We start from the raw sequence: 17456 nt of genomic DNA, 5'->3' as shown, positions 1-17456 counted from the left end.
CTCCGCCTGGAGAAAAAAAGGTTCAATCTCCGGAGGCGACAAGTCTTCTTTACCATGAGAACAGTGAATCTGTGGAACAGTCTACCACAGGATCTGGTCACAGCAAAAACAGTAGAGGGCTTCAAAACCGGCCTAGACAAGTTCTTAGACCAAAATAATATAAATGCATATGTATAGAACCTATCACCCCTCCCCCTTCCCTGTATCCATCCCCTCCTTGGTTGAACTTGATGGACATGTGTCTTTTTCAACCGTATTGACTATGTAACTATGTAACTATGTAATCCACATAAAGCGAAGCTTTACATTTCATAAACAGATGACTGGTAAATAGAGGATGATATGAGACAATCATCTGTCTCCATGTGATATGACGATCATACCTGAGTAAATTTGCTATTTATCTGGGTAAATAGCAAAACCCAGTATAAAATAATCACAAAACCCGCATCAGCCCAATCCTTGTACTGGAACATCAAGCTGAGCACAATGGATGCCACACTTCTGTTCACTTCAGCCCTGGCCATAGTCCTTTTCCCACAGGTCAATGCTGGACATATGGGTAAGAATTCACATTATATAGATGGTCTATGGAGACTGCATGCTGACTGGTGGTGGATAAGGGGATAAGACCTTAGAGTATTTTGTACTAAACTTATTTGTACTACCTTAAGGTCGTATTAGACAGCATGATGTGTGGGATCAGCCTGTGATAGGGTTAGTGCTCATTTCCCTGGTGGTTTAGGATGGGGTTTAGGAAGGGGTTCATGTTTCCCTAGTAGTTTAGGGTAGTGGAAAGGTTAATGCCATTCCCTGGTGGACTAGGGAAATGACCAAATAAATAGATAAATCTCGCTGCACGTGTTCCGACCTGACATTCTTTCTCAACAGCTGTTGGCTGTTGAGAAAGACCATCAGGTTGGAACGCGTGCAGCGTCTTATGTCTACATAAATAAACATGAAGTTGCAGCAAGACGTGAGTATCGAGATTTTTTTATTTACTTTGGATACTTCATAAACTACGAGCACCACGGTTCAGATACAAAGGGTGGAGTGCCTGTTTGCAGATTTGATGCAGATCTGGTGGCCTTGGGTATTAAATAGCTATTAGTTATTAAATTACATTTGAGGTAATGGATGGGTAAATGGCTGCTATCCTTGTGGTCTAGGGTCGTGAAGGGATGAACAGTTTTGCATCTGTAATCTTCTAGAGTCAAGCCTGATTTCTGGGTGGTCCAGGATAATGGAGATGTTGATAGCTGTCTCTTTGGTGGTCTAGTGTCATTAATAGAATTGATACCTGCTTTACTGGTCATCTAGGGTTGTAAAGGGTTTATATCTGTACCCAATAGTGGTTTGATCACCGCCAGTGTTATCTGATATATTGCCTCTTTTCTCCCGATTGACCATAGTAAAGAGGATCCTCTAGAGTCCAATAATACAACTGTAACATATATGTCCTCACTTCCCCATTTACAGAAGCCAATCATTCACCACTAGGATCTGTTTCCTTGGGATGATTAGTAATAACTGGACATGAGTGAGCACCAAAATACTCCAATGCTTGCTACACGAGTCAAGTATTTTTCAATACTTGAGTGTTTGATTCGTGTAACAAGTCCCATTGAAATCAATGGAAGACTTTAGTATTTAACCCCTAGGCGATCTAGGATGTTCTGGTACGCCATGGGTGACTGTCCCCAGACGACCCTGGGCGTACCAGTACGTCCTGTGTTATGAAGCGCGCTCCGGAGGTGGGGGCCGGCTGCTCACCGTTAATGACAGGCTGCAGCGAACACGCTGCAGCATGTCATTAAGCCCTTAAACGCTGCGGTCCCCTGTCACTGACTGTTCTGGTGCCCTGCGGGGGTTCCGATCACTGTACCGGACCACTGGAGGTCTCTTACCTTCCTTCGTGCAGTCCGATCGGCTTTCTGTTCATTGAGTCTGCCACAGGCAGGCTCAATGAGCAGAGCGCCTATAACACTGATCAATGCTATGCCTATGGCATAGCAATGATCAGTGTATGCAATCTAATGATTTCAGGTGAGAGTCCCCCAGGGGGACTTAAATTGTGTAAAAAATAAAAAGTAAAAAATGTTTTTATAAATACCCCAAAGCCCTCCCCCCAATAAAAGTTAAAATCACCCCCCTTTCACATTATATAAAATATATAAAAATAAATAAATAAACATATTATATACCGTAGCGTGTGTGATTGTCCAATCTATTAAAATATAACAATCGTCATAGCGAAAGGCGTAAACGAAGTGAAAAACGCACCAGGATTACCGATTTTTTGTTACATTATATATTAAAGAAATGTATTAAAAAGTGATCAAAACATCCGAGCTACACAAATATGGTATTAATAAAAACTAGAGATCATGGCGCAAAAAATGACACCCCATACAGCGCCGTAGGTGAAAAAATAAAACCGTTATGAGCATCACAATAAGCCCATTTTATTAATAATTATCTGCAAAAAAAAAGGATTTAATGAAAAAAAAAACATATATAACATTAGAGAATCTGTGTAACCTGCATATGGTTGTGTTCGGACTGACCTATAGAGTAATAGTATCATGTCACTTTTACCATATAGTACATTATGTAGACACAGGAACCCCCCAAACGTTACCATATTGCATTCTTTTTTACAATTTCACCAATTTCTATCTTCATAAATAATATTTTGGGGTTCCATCATACATGTTATGGTAGAAGGTAGAATGAAAGATGCCATTACAAAGTACACCTAGTCCTGCAAAAAACAAGCCCTCACATGGCCCTGAAAAATGAAAGTGCTCTTAGAAGGGGAGGAGGAAAAAATGAAAACACAAAAATGAAAATTTGCGCGGTCCACTGGGTCATTTTGGGCTTGATCCTCAAGGGTTAACCAGGGGCCCTCCCCCTTCCATTTTTGCAGAGGGGATGGTATCCTGTGAATCTGAAAGTGACAGTCTGGCCCCTAGGGTGGTTACGTTAACCCCCTATCGGGGATTGCATCTACTGCATTATAGCTGCCAGATTCTTAACAGTATATTAACCTAAAACAATATATTAACATTTTCATTTCAGTTTTGCTTTTGTAAACAAAAAATTGCAAAATTAGAAGGAAGATATGCTGTATTAAGGTAATATACTGTAAAGAAGCTCGCTGCTATAATGCAATAGACAAGACCCTCTTCCTGTCTATTGCAGCTTTTTTACTTTGGGCACCTGGTTAAATAATCGAGGGTGATGTTACCCTAAAGGCCACATTCACACGTCCAATCTTCTGTCCGCAAATGCGGGCACGCAATCACGGACAGAACATAGGACCAATGTTATTCAATGGCCCCTTCACACATCCGTACGTTTGTATGGGGCCGCGATCCATGCCGCAAAAAAATAGGACCTGCTGTAATGTAGACCACATTTTGCGGCACGGTTGCTATGCTTATAGTGGCAATGTAGTGCTCCGTGAAGCAGTGGTCGCTGGCTGCACTCCTGATGTGTGAATGTAGCCTTACGCTTGTTGAAAGACTTCTCAGCAGCCTTTTGACAAGCATTTTTTTTATCAAGCTCCCAAGCAGCAGACAGTACTCGCCCGAGTATCAAGTACTTTCGAGTAGCACGATACTCAAGTAAGTACTATAAAATCATATATTAATATTAATAGACATGTTCTTTATAGGTGGAGGGTGGCCCTTAGAATTGAAAGACGGATGTAGGAGGGGCCAGTGTTGAGGAGCTGATGTAGGAGGGACCAGTGCTAAGGAGCTGATGTAGGAGAAGCCAGTGCTGAGGAGCTGATGTAGGAAGGACCAGTGCTAAGGAGATGATGTAGGAGGTGTCAGTGCTGAGGAGCTGATGTAGGGGGGGTCAGTGCTGAGGAGCTGATGTAGGAAAGACCAGTGCTAAGGAGCTGATGTAGGAGAAGCCAGTGCTAAGGAGCTGATGTAGGAGGGACCAGTGCTGAGGAGCTGATGTAGGAGGGACCAGTGCTGAGGAGCTGATGTAGGAGGGACCAGTGCTGAGGAGCTGATGTAGGAGGGGTCAGTGCTGAGGAGATGATGTAAGAGGGGTCACTGCTGGGGAGGTAATGTAGGAAGGAACAGTGTTGAGAAGATGATGGAGGAACCAGTGCTAAGGAGCTAATGTAGCATGACCAGTGCTGGGGAGGTAATGCAGGAGGGGCCAGTGTTGGGGAACTGATGTAGGAGGAGCCTTTTCTGAGGAGGTGATGTAGGAGGGGTTAGGGCTGAGGAGCTGATGTAGGCAGGTCCATTGCTGAGAAACTGATTTAGGAGGGGCCAGTGCTGAGGAGCTGATGTAGGAGGGGTCAGTGCTGAGGAGCTGATGTAGGAGGGGGGTCAGTGCTGAGGAGCTGATGTAGGAGGGGTCAGTGCTGAGGAGCTGATGTAGGAGGGGCCAGTGCTGAGGAGCTGATGTAGGAGGGGCCAGTGCTGAGGAGCTGATGTAGGAGGGGGGTCAGTGCTGAGGAGCTGATGTAGGAGGGGTCAGTGCTGAGGAGCTGATGTAGGAGGGGTCAGTGCCGAGGAGCTGATGTAGGAGGGGTCAGTGCCGAGGAGCTGATGTAGGAGGGGTCAGTGCCGAGGAGCTGATGTAGGAGGGGTCAGTGCTGAGGAGCTGATGTAGGAGGGGGGTCAGTGCTGAGGAGCTGAAACACAAGGGATTACTAACACTTCTTTATTAACACTTAATATTCATAGAGTGTGCTGTGAACCCCTGGGACAGAATAGACTGTGGTCACCCCGAAATCAGTAATGAGGACTGTTCTGCCCAAGGATGCTGCTTCGACCTAAGTATTCCTGATGTAAATTGGTGTTTTTATCCAAAATTACAAGGTAACCATTTGTGTATATTGTGTGGGGGTAATCAAACAGTCATAGCTGTGCAACTTGTATTATGAGATGTGTTTGTGTATAGTGTGTGGAATCTGTGTGTTTGTGGTGTGTAGCTGAGCCCACCCAAACAAGACAAAAATATTGTTAATCAATTAGTTATTAAAGTAACAATGCCCCCAGTGTCTCCATATAGAATAGTACACTCCCAAACAGCTACATTCAGTAATAAGGTACCCATGTGCCTCCATAAAGTAATGATGTCCCCATGTGCCTCCATAAAGTAATGATGTCCCCATGTGCCTCCATAAAGTAATGATGTCCGCATGTGTCTCCATATAGTAATGATGTCCCCATATGCCTCCCGATAGTAATAATGCTCTTATGTGTCTCCATATATCACAGCATGTGTCTCCATATATATCAACAATACTAGGCCATACACCAGCACTAAACTATAATATCACTGCAAAGGAATGGTGTGCTCTAAAATATAACCTTTAATTAAATAGCTTAAAAACATATATTCCAAAATAGGTGCAATAACAAAACTCAACCATGCCACACAGCGGCATTTGACAGGCCCATGTGGGGGAAGGGACAGACAGCAACCATACGATATTAGATAAACGTGTACTTACAGTTTGATGTCTTCAAGGCTATTCAGCCCTGTAGTGCCAGACACTAAGGGAATAAAAAAGTCCCACAGTATTAAATTCTCAACACTATACCTCAAAAATTAAAAGGCTCTTGATTTAGGGACAATACCCTAGACATCCCTGTTCTATTCTGTCCCTTTCCCAAAACACAATGCCGTCAAAAAAGAGGTGTGAGTCATTGCGGTAAGATAGATGGCATAATCAGGGGCAATCCACTTGGTGTGAATTGCGATTATGGCATCTATCTTACCGCAATGACTCACACCTCTTTTTTGACGGCCTTGTGTTTTGGGAAAGGGACAGAATAGGACAAGTATTGCACTTTTTACCGGTGTACTTTGCAACCTTTGCGCAATAGTATAATATACACAGCAATTTTTAGGTGCTTATTTTATTTCATTTTTTATATAGTTCATACCATAGTCCGTGTTCATTCCACATATAATATATTTCTGTGAGCTCAAAAATATACTTTATTAAAATATTTCAAAGAAGGTTTTTTGTACTTTCCTTTGTTTATTTCTTTACTTTTTAAGGGGTTCCTTCTCACCTCATTCCACTGGCCCAACGCGTTTCTTGAACCACTCATCATCAGGGGCCGGTTGGTAGCTTCACAGGTATCCATTTGGTATATCCATATGCACAGCACTGGTGATGGCCGCACACTGATTCCTATTACTGAGCTCCCTTTTATATCACTCGAGGGTCCTCCTCTCGGTTTGATTGATTGCTATTCTGGCCTATTCCCTCCTCTGGGTCCGTCCCACCTATTACGCAAAAGAGAGGTGATCACATGATCGCTTGTTTCCTAATACCATGTCAAATGACCTGAACCGCATTCTGTACAGTACAGTACAGCACTATACTGTATAGGACATTAAACATAAGAAATGTTCATCAGAACCAGCAATTATAGTACAGTAGTCACCAACTCCTCACCCATCCTTTACTGCATAGCGTCCCCCCCATCCAAGCACTGTAATGTATGGGAGATGGTGGTGCACTGCCTGTACTAATACTGCACTGTATATGCACTCCAGCAGTCTTATACAGCATCCACCCTCGCAAAAACGTTCGAAAAACGTTCGAAAACCGAGCAAAGTTCGAATTCCAAACACTACTTCTGGGTAAATTTTCGTTCGAATACCAAGCAGTTCGAGTTCCAAAGTGTTTGAAAACCGAGGTATTACTGTATTCACAAAATAACACACATTACAAAGTTATACAACTTTGTAATGTGTGTTATTTTAATGAATGGCCCCCTTCCTACGCCACCCCCGGAAGTGGGATGCACTATACTCACCTGATTCGTGTCAACCCCCGTCCACCATCTTGGGACAATGATGTCATCTTCGGGCGGCTGGCCGAACCGCTCCATCTGTCCCTCATTACGCCCCCCCCCCTCTGCCGCATCCCCAGCTGTTCAGCCGCGATTGGCTGAGCATAACTGTGCTTAGCCAATCACGGCTGAACACAGTTATGACGCGGCAGAGGGGGGAAGCACGAGGGACGGATGGAGTGGTTCGCCCGCCCACCCGAAGATGACATCATTGTCTCAAGATGGCGGACGGGGGTCGGCACAAATCAGGTGAGTATACTGCATCCCACTTCCGGGGGTGGCGTGGGTGGGGGGAAACAAGGGGAAGGGGGCCATTCACATACATAACATACATTACAAAGTTGTATAACTTTGTAATGTGTGTTATTTTGTGAATAATTGTTTAGCACCTCACTACCCCTTTAAGCTATTCAATTAAAAGTTCTATTTTAGCCCACACCATTCTTTTGCAGTGATATGTGTCTCCATATAGTAATGATGTCCCCATGTGCCTCCATATGGTAAAAATGCCTCATGTACTGTACCCCAATTAATATTAATAATGCCCATACACCTCTATTTAGAAATAATGCCCCCTGTACCTGCTTTTGCTGTAACCCAGGGTAGCCATATGGTATTAGCTAGGGCAGGTGGTTTTGTGGTATCCCACCACTGGTGCTCTGTATGGCACCTTAGTAAGTCACTCCCTCAGGTTCACACAAGTGGGAGATGTAGTATTGTGTTTTCCCCACTAGGTGTCACTACAGTTTCTACTTAACCTATTGCACAGCTGAAGAAGTGGAAGGGTTGATTGTTTTGTATCATGTGTTATGTGCTAACCAGTCACGGGTGTTAGTTCTCTTCTACCCTATTGCTTTGTCTCTCTTTCACACACACACTCAGCCCCACAACTCACAGAAGGGTATAGTTTAGCCCCTGTAGGAGGAGTTAGTTTTGGTGGAAGGAAGTGTGCAGTCTGAGTATTGTATTCAGTGTAAGAGGAAGCAAAACAAACCAATCTCTGCAGAAGTTAAGCCAGAGCCTGGCTTTGGCCAGGACCCCTGACAGGGACCAAAGACAGCAACTAAAGATTTCATTATGCAAGTAACTAAGATCACTGTGCAGTGCTAAGCTCTACAAAGAGGAGAGAAGCCACATAGGAAACTCTTTGCCCAAGTCTGTAACCATCCTCTAAAATGTGCAGGGCAGTTAGCTGAAGCAAGAGGAACTGACCCCAGTAGGAAAAAGCTACCGTGAAAAAGGTCTACGTATCCTACTGCATAGTGCAAGACAACTTGGAAACCTTGGGAGTCTGCTACATCCAGATAACCGACGACTGGGGCTCGTATTACCCACCTAGGACGGGTATCCCGCAACTAGGGGGCATAAGGCGGTTCAGAGCCAGTATAGGCATCTATGAATACGAGTATCTTCTTATCTCTTCTATTTCTACACCTGTTCCGGCAGAGCACATTTACTACTTTGGGCAGGGCTACCCTGGCAACTCCTCTCCTCCTCTCTCTCTACAAAGCACACACTACTACAAGCACTGGTTTTACCTTACTGTCAGCACCAATGTTTTATGTCAAGATTTGCACATTTTCATCCAGTGTTATACTTCAGTAAAGTATTATATTTTTACTAAACACACAGGACTCTAGTCTACTCTGTTAGCACCTGCACCTACACACCATCCTATACTTGGGTTATCTCTCCTTTCTGTGAGTGGCGGTACCAACGACCAAGGGTGGGTCTGCTACCACTCCAGGCTACCGTTACAAGTGCCCAAGTGACCCAGAACACTTCCAGAGGTTACCTGAGTGGTATGTTCCCGCCTTCTCTGGTCTGAAATCACTGCCTCACGCAGGTATACTGTAGGGAATCCCTTTATGATGTTTTGAGCAAACGTATAGTATCCGCAGCAGATTTCACACTGCGAGTTTGCAGCAAAATCCGCTGCTAACAACTTCCCTGTCAGTTCAATGAGATTACATACTCACAGCGGGATTGTCATCCGACTGCGAGTATGTAAATGCTGCCCCCTTTAACCCGCTGATGCCGCCCGGAACATACTTTACCTTGTCCGCGCCCCGGCTGTATTTGAGGCTTACGGTCCCCGTAGGTCCCGCTCAGCCAATCAGTGCCGCAGTCACTGATTGGCTAGGCAGGACCTACGGTAACCTTTGATGCAGCTGGAGTGCGGACCAAGTAAAGTATGTTCTGGGTAGCAGTGGCGGGTAAAGGGGGGCGGCATTTACATACTCGCAGCGAGATGACATTCCCGCTGTAAGTATGTAATCTCATTGACGTGACAGGGAAGGTATCCCCTACGGACTTTGCTGCAAACTTGCAGCGTGAAATCCGCTGCGGATAAAGTACATGTGAACCCACCCCAAAGGAGTTTTCATCCAAAAATAAAAGGTATAGTGTGAGGAATGTGTGTGTATCCTGTGTAGTCCAATAAAATTGTTAATGTGCATTCCCAGTAATATGCTCAATTAGTTATTTGCATATATAGTAATATGTGCAGCCATTTCTGTCCTTTGCATATTCCTTGTATACTAATAATTCCCCCTGTTGCTCCAATCAGTGATAATACCCCCCTGTGCTCCCATATAGTAATAAAACCCCCCTGTGCCCCCATATGGTATTAATGCCCCCTGTGCTCCCATATAGTAATAATACCAACCTGTGCCTCCATATAGTATTAATGCTCCCTGCATCTCCATTGCATACTAACACTTAATATTCATAGACAAATGTGCTATGAGCCCCTCGGACAGAAAAGACTGTGGAGGCGGTGATATCAGTGATCCCGAGTGTTCTTCTGAAGGATGCTGCTACGACTCAAGTGTTTCTGATGTACCCTGGTGTTTTCACCCAATTGAACAAGGTAAGCATACAGTCATGGTTGTGCAAGTTGTGTAATAACTGTAGGTGTGTGTGTGTGTGTGTGTGTCCACTGTAATAAGACAGACGTTAGAGAACCCTGTTTCTGTGTGTTTGTAAGAACTATGTCCAAACAATGCAAAATGATTTCTAATCAGTTATTCACCCCCTTAAATTATTAATGCCCCCTGTTTCTCAATATAATAATAATTTACTTTGTGCCCCCATACAGTAATAATGATCCTTTTCATATAGTATTAATGCCCACCTGTGCCCAATATAGTAATAACACCCCCTGCAACTCCACATAACAATGTACTTTGTGATTCCACACTGTAATAATGTACCCCGTGCTTCCATATAGTAATAATGCCCAGTCTGCCTTCATATAGTAATAATGCCCCCTCTGCCCCATTTAGAAATAAAATAGTAATGCTCACCTAGTCCCAGTTTCATGGAGGGCCCCACTCTCTTAAGTCTTGCAGGGTGTAATGCGTCTACATACTTGAGACCCCTAGTTTATAGGGAATCTGTGACAAGGATTATTCTGCCTTAAATGAGGAATTAACCAACAAGACCAATAATCACTGAAGTCAAGGAGAACAGTGAAAAAACTCAATCAAGAGTCTCCACTGATGCCCCCAAAAATTTAAATATGCAAGACAAGAGTCTGTGGAGTCTCGGTTGCGAGTCTCAAAACCCGGTTTTGAGACTCGCAACCGCGACTCCACGGACTCTTGTTTTGCCTTAAATGAGGGCAGCATAAACTAATTACAGAAATGCTGAACAGATCAGTGTATTACTGACATCATTTTGTTCAGCCGTTCTCCTAATATGCAGGAGAATAGGATTCTTGCTACATCCCTACCCCTGCCTTTCAGCTGCAGATTGACACTGTACTGCCTATACACAGCAAGGATAGATAACTACCAATCCGCAGCTGGTGGGCGGAGATTTCTGCTTCTCATTAAATATTGAGGACTACTGGGCTCATGCACATAATGGAGAGGACTACTTATTGTCCATGTAATTAAGGAGGATACAGTATCTCTGGATCAGCTGTACAGTACATTGTGAGTGATACATCATTCTGTTCAGCTTCTGTGTCACTAGTTTATGCTAGCGGAGATACAAGTATTCAAATGGTGGTCACCCAAGGAAGAAGTTAGGTTGTTGCCAGGCAACCTGAAGTGGTGGATGAGAGAAAGAATGAAAAAAATGAGGTTCCTATTGTTTTGTTCCTTTGTTAATGTAATGGGAGAAACGTGGGATGTTGGTGCTAATGCAGTGTCCCGGAACAGAGTTCCTTCTCTTATTGTTTCCTTCAAAGTGTATCCTTATATCTGAGTCAGTCAGTATTTTATTGCCTCTGTTCTGGAAAGCTATGGTCCACTGCAAACTGTGTGTATTGTGTCACCCCTCTCAGTATTCAGGTCTGCTATTCCATTCATTTCTTGTATGCATATTCAGTTATCAGTGCCTAAGGGTATTATGTCGCCCCCCAGTGTTCAAGTATGGTACTTCTCATGTATATTTCACTGTATATGCCTAATGGTGTGATGATGAAATGGCTGGATGTCACGTGACTGCCCCTGCTTCCATGGTAACTCCAATGGCCATCGAGCTTTGGCTGGAGGATACCATGTGACTTCCTGTTCTACCTCAGTCTATTCCCTACCACAGGGGATAGGGTGTGTGTTCCCTCTCCCCTGTCAGGAGAGAGATACGTGTGCTCTGCTGCTCCAGTTCCACCAGAAGTGTTCCTGGCTGTGTTCTATTCTCAAGTCCTCAAGATTCTCATCTATTCTCTAGATCTCGGTGCCGTTCTTCAGTCATTCCTCTCATCATCTTCTCTAATCATCAACAGCAAGTATTCATCTTAGTTCCATTCCGCCCAGCATCTTATCCTCAGTATCACTACTACTCTCATCATTCAGCACGCTATCATCACAGCCTATTGCAGCATCACCCATTACTCTGCCTTATTCAAGTCTGCCTTGGCATTCTGAACCTTGGCATTGGTGTATTTATTGGTGCCCTGACTAAGGACAACGAAAAAATCGCATGCCTAGTCTCCGCTCGGTCAGGAGCCCGGTTCTCAGCTGTGTTACCCTCGTGCCAAAACCGTGACAATCCTCTGCTGAGCAGCTGCTCCGGCTCCTGCCAGTAACTACACCTATCAGCGGAGAGGCCCCTAGGGGCTTGGGCATCGCACTAACTGCAATTACACAGTAATTTCCAAAATACAAGTAAAAGTAGACTTTATAAGGAGTCATACAAATAAGATTGTTGGGATAAAGCAGATAATTCAGAGTTTTATTACTAACACCTAATATTCATAGATAATTCTATGTGTGCTGGGAACCCCTCGGACAGAACTGACTGTGGCTACCCGGACATCTCTTTAATGGAGTGTTCTTCCAAAGGATGCTGCTATGACTCAAGTATTCCTGATGTAAACTGGTGCTTCTATGCAAAAATACAAGGTAAGGTAGTCTGTGTGTAGTGCCCACCATAATAAGACAAAAGTTTGATATTATTGTTTGTGTGTTTGTCAGCACTATAGAGTGTATAGAATAGACAGTGATAGTGTCTGATGTATATATAATAAATTTGTCAGCCATCATATCTTGTGACAGTGACCACCACCTACAGAACGGATGGGTCCTATAAAAAGCTACCAAAAAAGAAACAAATAGTGACAAGTGCCAAGCTGTAGTAAAGGCCACATGTTTTTAAGGTGGGAGTTGTGCCAGTGAGTTATGGAGACCAGAGTGGTTCAGGAGGTGAACCTGAGTGACAGTAGAGAGTAAATATGACAGTCTGTGGATTGGGAAGAGATTAAAGGAGAAGTCCAGCGAAAATTTTTATTAAAGTATTGTATTGCCCCCCAAAATTTATACAAATCACCAATATAAACTTATTACGGGAAATGCTCATAAGGTGCTTTTTTCCCTGCACTTACTACTGCATCAAGGCTTCACTTCCTGGATAAAATGGTGATGTCACGACCCGACTCCCAGAGCTGTGCAGGCTGTGGATGCTGGAGAAGATGATGGCAGGGGACACTGAGGGGCACAGGGCAATGAAGGGACACTGAGCATCCCTCTGCCATCATCCTCTCCAGCAGCCACAGCCCGCACAGCTCTGGGAGTCTGGGGGCCAATACAATACTCTTAATAAAATATTTTGCCGGACTTCTCCTTTAAAGCGAATGTACCACCGGTACATTGCTTCTTTGATATCTACATGGATAGACCGGCGCCGGTGCAGGGATGCCGATGTCGTGCTCTTTTTTTGAACCGCGTCCCGTTTCCTGCTTACAGCGCCGGTCTATTCCTAGGCACCAGTCGTAGGTGAAGCACAGGAGACGGCCAGCCCGTTCCAAGTGGGAGGCTTATAAAAAAAAGGACCGTGGTTACACCCGGTAAGGAAGATCTGCAGTGGGCATCCCTCTCCCTATTCAATTGTATCAGTACATTGCGGATCCAATTTAATATGTGATTGCTGGCAGAAGGAGGGGAACCAGCTGCTCCCTGTGCTGCCACTCAGCACTTTCTGTGTAATGTAGAGCAGAGCGATTAGCTGTGCCTGCATTAGACAGCATCCAGACCTGACCAGAAGAGGGCAGAGCTCCGAATCAGAGCAGGAGCCAGGAGAGGTGAGCATTATCAGAAGACACTACCCAACCTGTGGCTCTCCAGATTGTGGTTTTGCAACAGTATATTAGAGAAGACAGTGGTACAGGATATTAGATAGGACATTGGTAAAGTACATTAGAGGGGGCAGTGATCCAGTATATTAAAGGGGACACTGTATATTAGAGGACAGTGGTCCAGTACCTTAGAGGGGACAGTAACACAGCACATTAGTGGAGACAGTGGCACAGTACATTACAGGACAATAGTACAGTACATTAGAGGACAGTGGTACAGTACATTACCGAGGACAGTGGTACAGTACATTAGAGGGGACAGTGGCACAGTACATTACAGGACAATAGTACAGTACATTAGAGGACATTGGTACAGTACATTAGCGGGGACAGTGGTACAGTACATTAGAGAGGACAGTGGTTCAGAACCTCAGAGGGGACAGTGGCACAGTACATTAGCGGAGACAGTAGTACAGTACATTAGAGGACAATAGTACAGTACATTAGAGGGGCAGTGGTACAGTACATTAGAGGGGGCAGTGGTACAGTACATTAGAGGACAGTAGTACAGTACATTAGAGGGGACAGTGGTCCAGTTCCTTAGAGGGGACACTGGCACAGTACATTAGTGGAGACAGTGGTACAGTACAATAGAAGACAGCGGCACAGTACATTAGAGGACAATAATACAGTACATTAGAGGATAGTGGTACAGTACAATAGAGGGACAGTGGTCCAGTACCTTAGAGGGGACAGTGGCACAGTACATTAGCGGAGACAGTAGTACAGTACATTAGAGGACAGTGGTACAATACATTAGAGGACAATAGTACAGTACATTAGAGGATAGTGGTACAGTACAATAGAGGGGACAGTGGTCCAGTACCTTAGAGGGGACAGTGGCACAGTACATTAGCGGAGACAGTAGTACAGTACATTAGAGGACAGTGGTACAATACATTAGAGGACAATAGTACAGTACATTAGAGGATAGTGGTACAGTACAATAGAGGGACAGTGGTCCAGTACCTTAGAGGGGACAGTGGCACAGTACATTAGCGGAGACAGTAGTACAGTACATTAGAGGACAGTGGTACAATACATTAGAGGACAATAGTACAGTACATTAGAGGATAGTGGTACAGTACAATAGAGGGGACAGTGGTACAGTACCTTAGAGGGGACAGTGGCACAGTACATTAGCGGAGACAGTAGTACAGTACATTAGAGGACAGTGGTACAATACATTAGAGGACAATAGTACAGTACATTAGAGGGGACAGTGGTCCAGTACCTTAGAGGGGACAGTGGCACAGTACATTAGCGGAGACAGTGGTACAGTACATTAATGGACAGTGGCACAATACATTAGAGGACAATGGTAAAGTTCATTTGGCACAGTGGTACATCCTTAGGTGACTATAGTATAAATCATTTGGGCATGGTTGCGCAGTACATTATGGAACAGTGGCACTATTCGTTAGGACACGGTGGCTCGGTAACCCCCTTGATTACTTAAGGGGGTGCAGTGGCACAATGAAGTGATATGAGGATAAGAATCCCAATACTTTTGGGCAGCAAACTCTGCTCAAAGATATGTGACTGGAAGAAGTCTTCATGGCAGCCTGGCCTCGATGGAAAAGAAAGCGTAAATGACTGACTCCGATCAGAGAAGAGGTCACTTGCGACCTCTGATTGAGGTGAAATTTTGCACCATTGCCCACAAGCCTATAGCTATGCCTCTAGTAGAAGGGGCAGTTGCTGAGGAGCAGATGTAGGAAGCATCAGATGTCCTGGGGACAGTAGAACTGGTAGAGAATGACCTGCGTTTACTTGTAGATAAATGACTATAGAATAGCACAATGTCAGTCAGCTGCATCTTAGGCCAGCAGGATATTTTCAGGTATACCAAGGGTTATGGGCCTGTGGGGATGAAATATATCTTCATATTATTAAAGTAACAACAGATTACTTAATTTTTTCACTTTATTTTTCTATAGATAATGACTAAAATCCCACCGACTAATGACACTGATCATGGCCACCTCCCCTCAGAACGCTGCATAACTGATGGCTCCATTATGGATTGTGGCACCGCTGAAGTTTCTCCTTGCTATATACTTTTCTGCACTAAAAGAGCCCCCCCATGACTTGGTACTGATATCTCTCCTTATTAATATTAGTGGAGTGAGGCATCCAGTCACTTAATGTGATTGTGCTGCCATGCCAGACGTGGACAATGGGAAAGAACCTTTAATCTTTTGACAGGTGGAGGTCCTATATGGATAGACTATCCATATTTGAGTCCCAGAAAAACCCTGTATTTCTTTGGGGCTTGTGTTAAAAAATCAATTATGCAAAAATTACTGTGTGACCCATATCTTTAAGGGTATGTTCACCTTTATTTACTAATGAATTAATAATAAATGATTATCAGCATATACAGTGTTTGTCATTTCTTGGAACCTATAGACAACACATGACCTGATCCATGGCTCTGTATATATGGTTCAATTAGAAGAGGAAGGTCTCATCATCTTGAGAGTAGGTAATGTGATGATGTGGACACTAGAGGGAACCACTTGCAAAGGAAACCTATCAGAATGGAACCAGAATGCTAGCGTGAGGAGATGCCCACTAGTCAGTCGGGACTAGGTTTGCCGGACTCTGAGTGACTTGTCTTGTTTGTACACATACAGTATATTAGTGAACAGTATCACTAGTTGTATGTATAAATAAAATATTTCCCCTTGTGAAGCTGCAGCTGCTACTAGTAAAATGCCACTAATAGCTCTGGTGTTGAGACATTATGCACAGGTAGTGATGAGCGAACATTGGAAAAATGTCTGGATTCTCCTAACACAAACACTTGGCATTCAACTCCCGGCGTCTCGAGAAGTTAAATGCCACTCAAGGGAGTCCTGGAAAATATAGATACAGCCAGGTATACCTCAGGTCACTGTTCACTTCACAGGGGCCTCAGACCAGTGTTAGCTTCACATAGACCTCACCAAATTGTTAAAGGGGTTGTCCAGCGAAAAAAACATTCTTTCAAATCAACTGGTGTCAGAAAGTTATAGATTTGTTATTCACTTCTATTTAAAAATCTCAGTCTTCCAGTACTTACCAGCTGTTGTATATCCTGCAGGAAATGTTGTTTTACTTACAATCAGAAACAGTGTTCTCTTCTGACATCTTTGGCCAAGACAGGGACTGTATGGCTGTATACTAAAAGAACAGCATAGCCCTAATGACCACAGAAAACCCATAGGGAAATGGTTCTTAATTAGAGATGAGCGAACCTGGAGCATGCTCGAGTCCATACGAACCTGAACTTTCGGCATTTGATTAGCGGTGGCTGCTGAAGTTGGATAAAGCCCTAAGGCTATGTGGAAAACATGGATATAGTCATTGGCTGTATCCATGTTTTCCAGACAACCTTAGAGCTTTATCCAAGTTCAGCAGCCACCGCTAATTAAATGCCGAAAGTCGGTTTGCTCATCTCTATTCTTAATGCTTCTTTAGGAGATCAACCTCGTGTTAGCCAAAAAGATTATTATTGACCACCCAAAAGCTTCAAAATTACCTCCACCATCTTAGAATACTGATTCTCCTTGTGGAGACTGACATAAGATTGTAAACCCTCGTGGGCAGGGTCCTCTTCCCCATGTACCAGTCTGCCATTTGCCTTCATGTAATGTGTTTTGATCTTGTAATGTTCTTGTTTGTTACCCCTGTCGCCTGTATAGCGCTCTGGAATTAATTGCGCTTTATAAATAAATAATAATAATAAATGCTTCGTTGGGAAGCAATTATTATTAGGTATGCAAATAAGCATTCCTCCCATCTAATGGAGTGTGCTTCACTGTTAGTCAATGATCAACCAAAGAAAAGCCTTGAAACATGACCAAACCAACTTTTTCTCTATAAAGACAAGATGCCCATCTGTAGCGTGGTCCATTCCGGATCTTTGTCAGTCAAAGAGTCTGGCTCCATAGACTTATATTAAGGGCCCAACTTATCACTTGACACAGAGGCAGGAGAGGATTGTGCTTAGCGCGCTCTTCTCCCGCAGCCTATGCCCG

The 17456-nt window shown here is 44.0% G+C and overlaps 1 protein-coding gene across 1 annotated transcript; it reads left to right on the top strand.

The window, feature by feature from the left end:
- The first annotated feature begins 457 nt into the window (after positions 1–457).
- LOC138767546 (integumentary mucin C.1-like) lies at positions 458–15812 on the top strand. Its single transcript, XM_069945115.1, has 5 exons — positions 458–562; positions 4719–4853; positions 9583–9720; positions 12059–12202; positions 15372–15812. The coding sequence occupies exons 1-5, from the start codon at positions 490–492 to the stop codon at positions 15380–15382; spliced, it is 501 nt and encodes a 166-aa protein (XP_069801216.1). The 5' UTR covers positions 458–489; the 3' UTR covers positions 15383–15812.
- The last annotated feature ends 1644 nt before the right edge of the window (positions 15813–17456 follow it).

The sequence above is a fragment of the Dendropsophus ebraccatus genome, chromosome 11 (genome assembly GCF_027789765.1).
Source record: "Dendropsophus ebraccatus isolate aDenEbr1 chromosome 11, aDenEbr1.pat, whole genome shotgun sequence".
In the NCBI taxonomy this organism is placed as follows: domain Eukaryota; kingdom Metazoa; phylum Chordata; class Amphibia; order Anura; family Hylidae; genus Dendropsophus; species Dendropsophus ebraccatus.
This window is presented reverse-complemented; position numbering and strand designations above follow the sequence as displayed.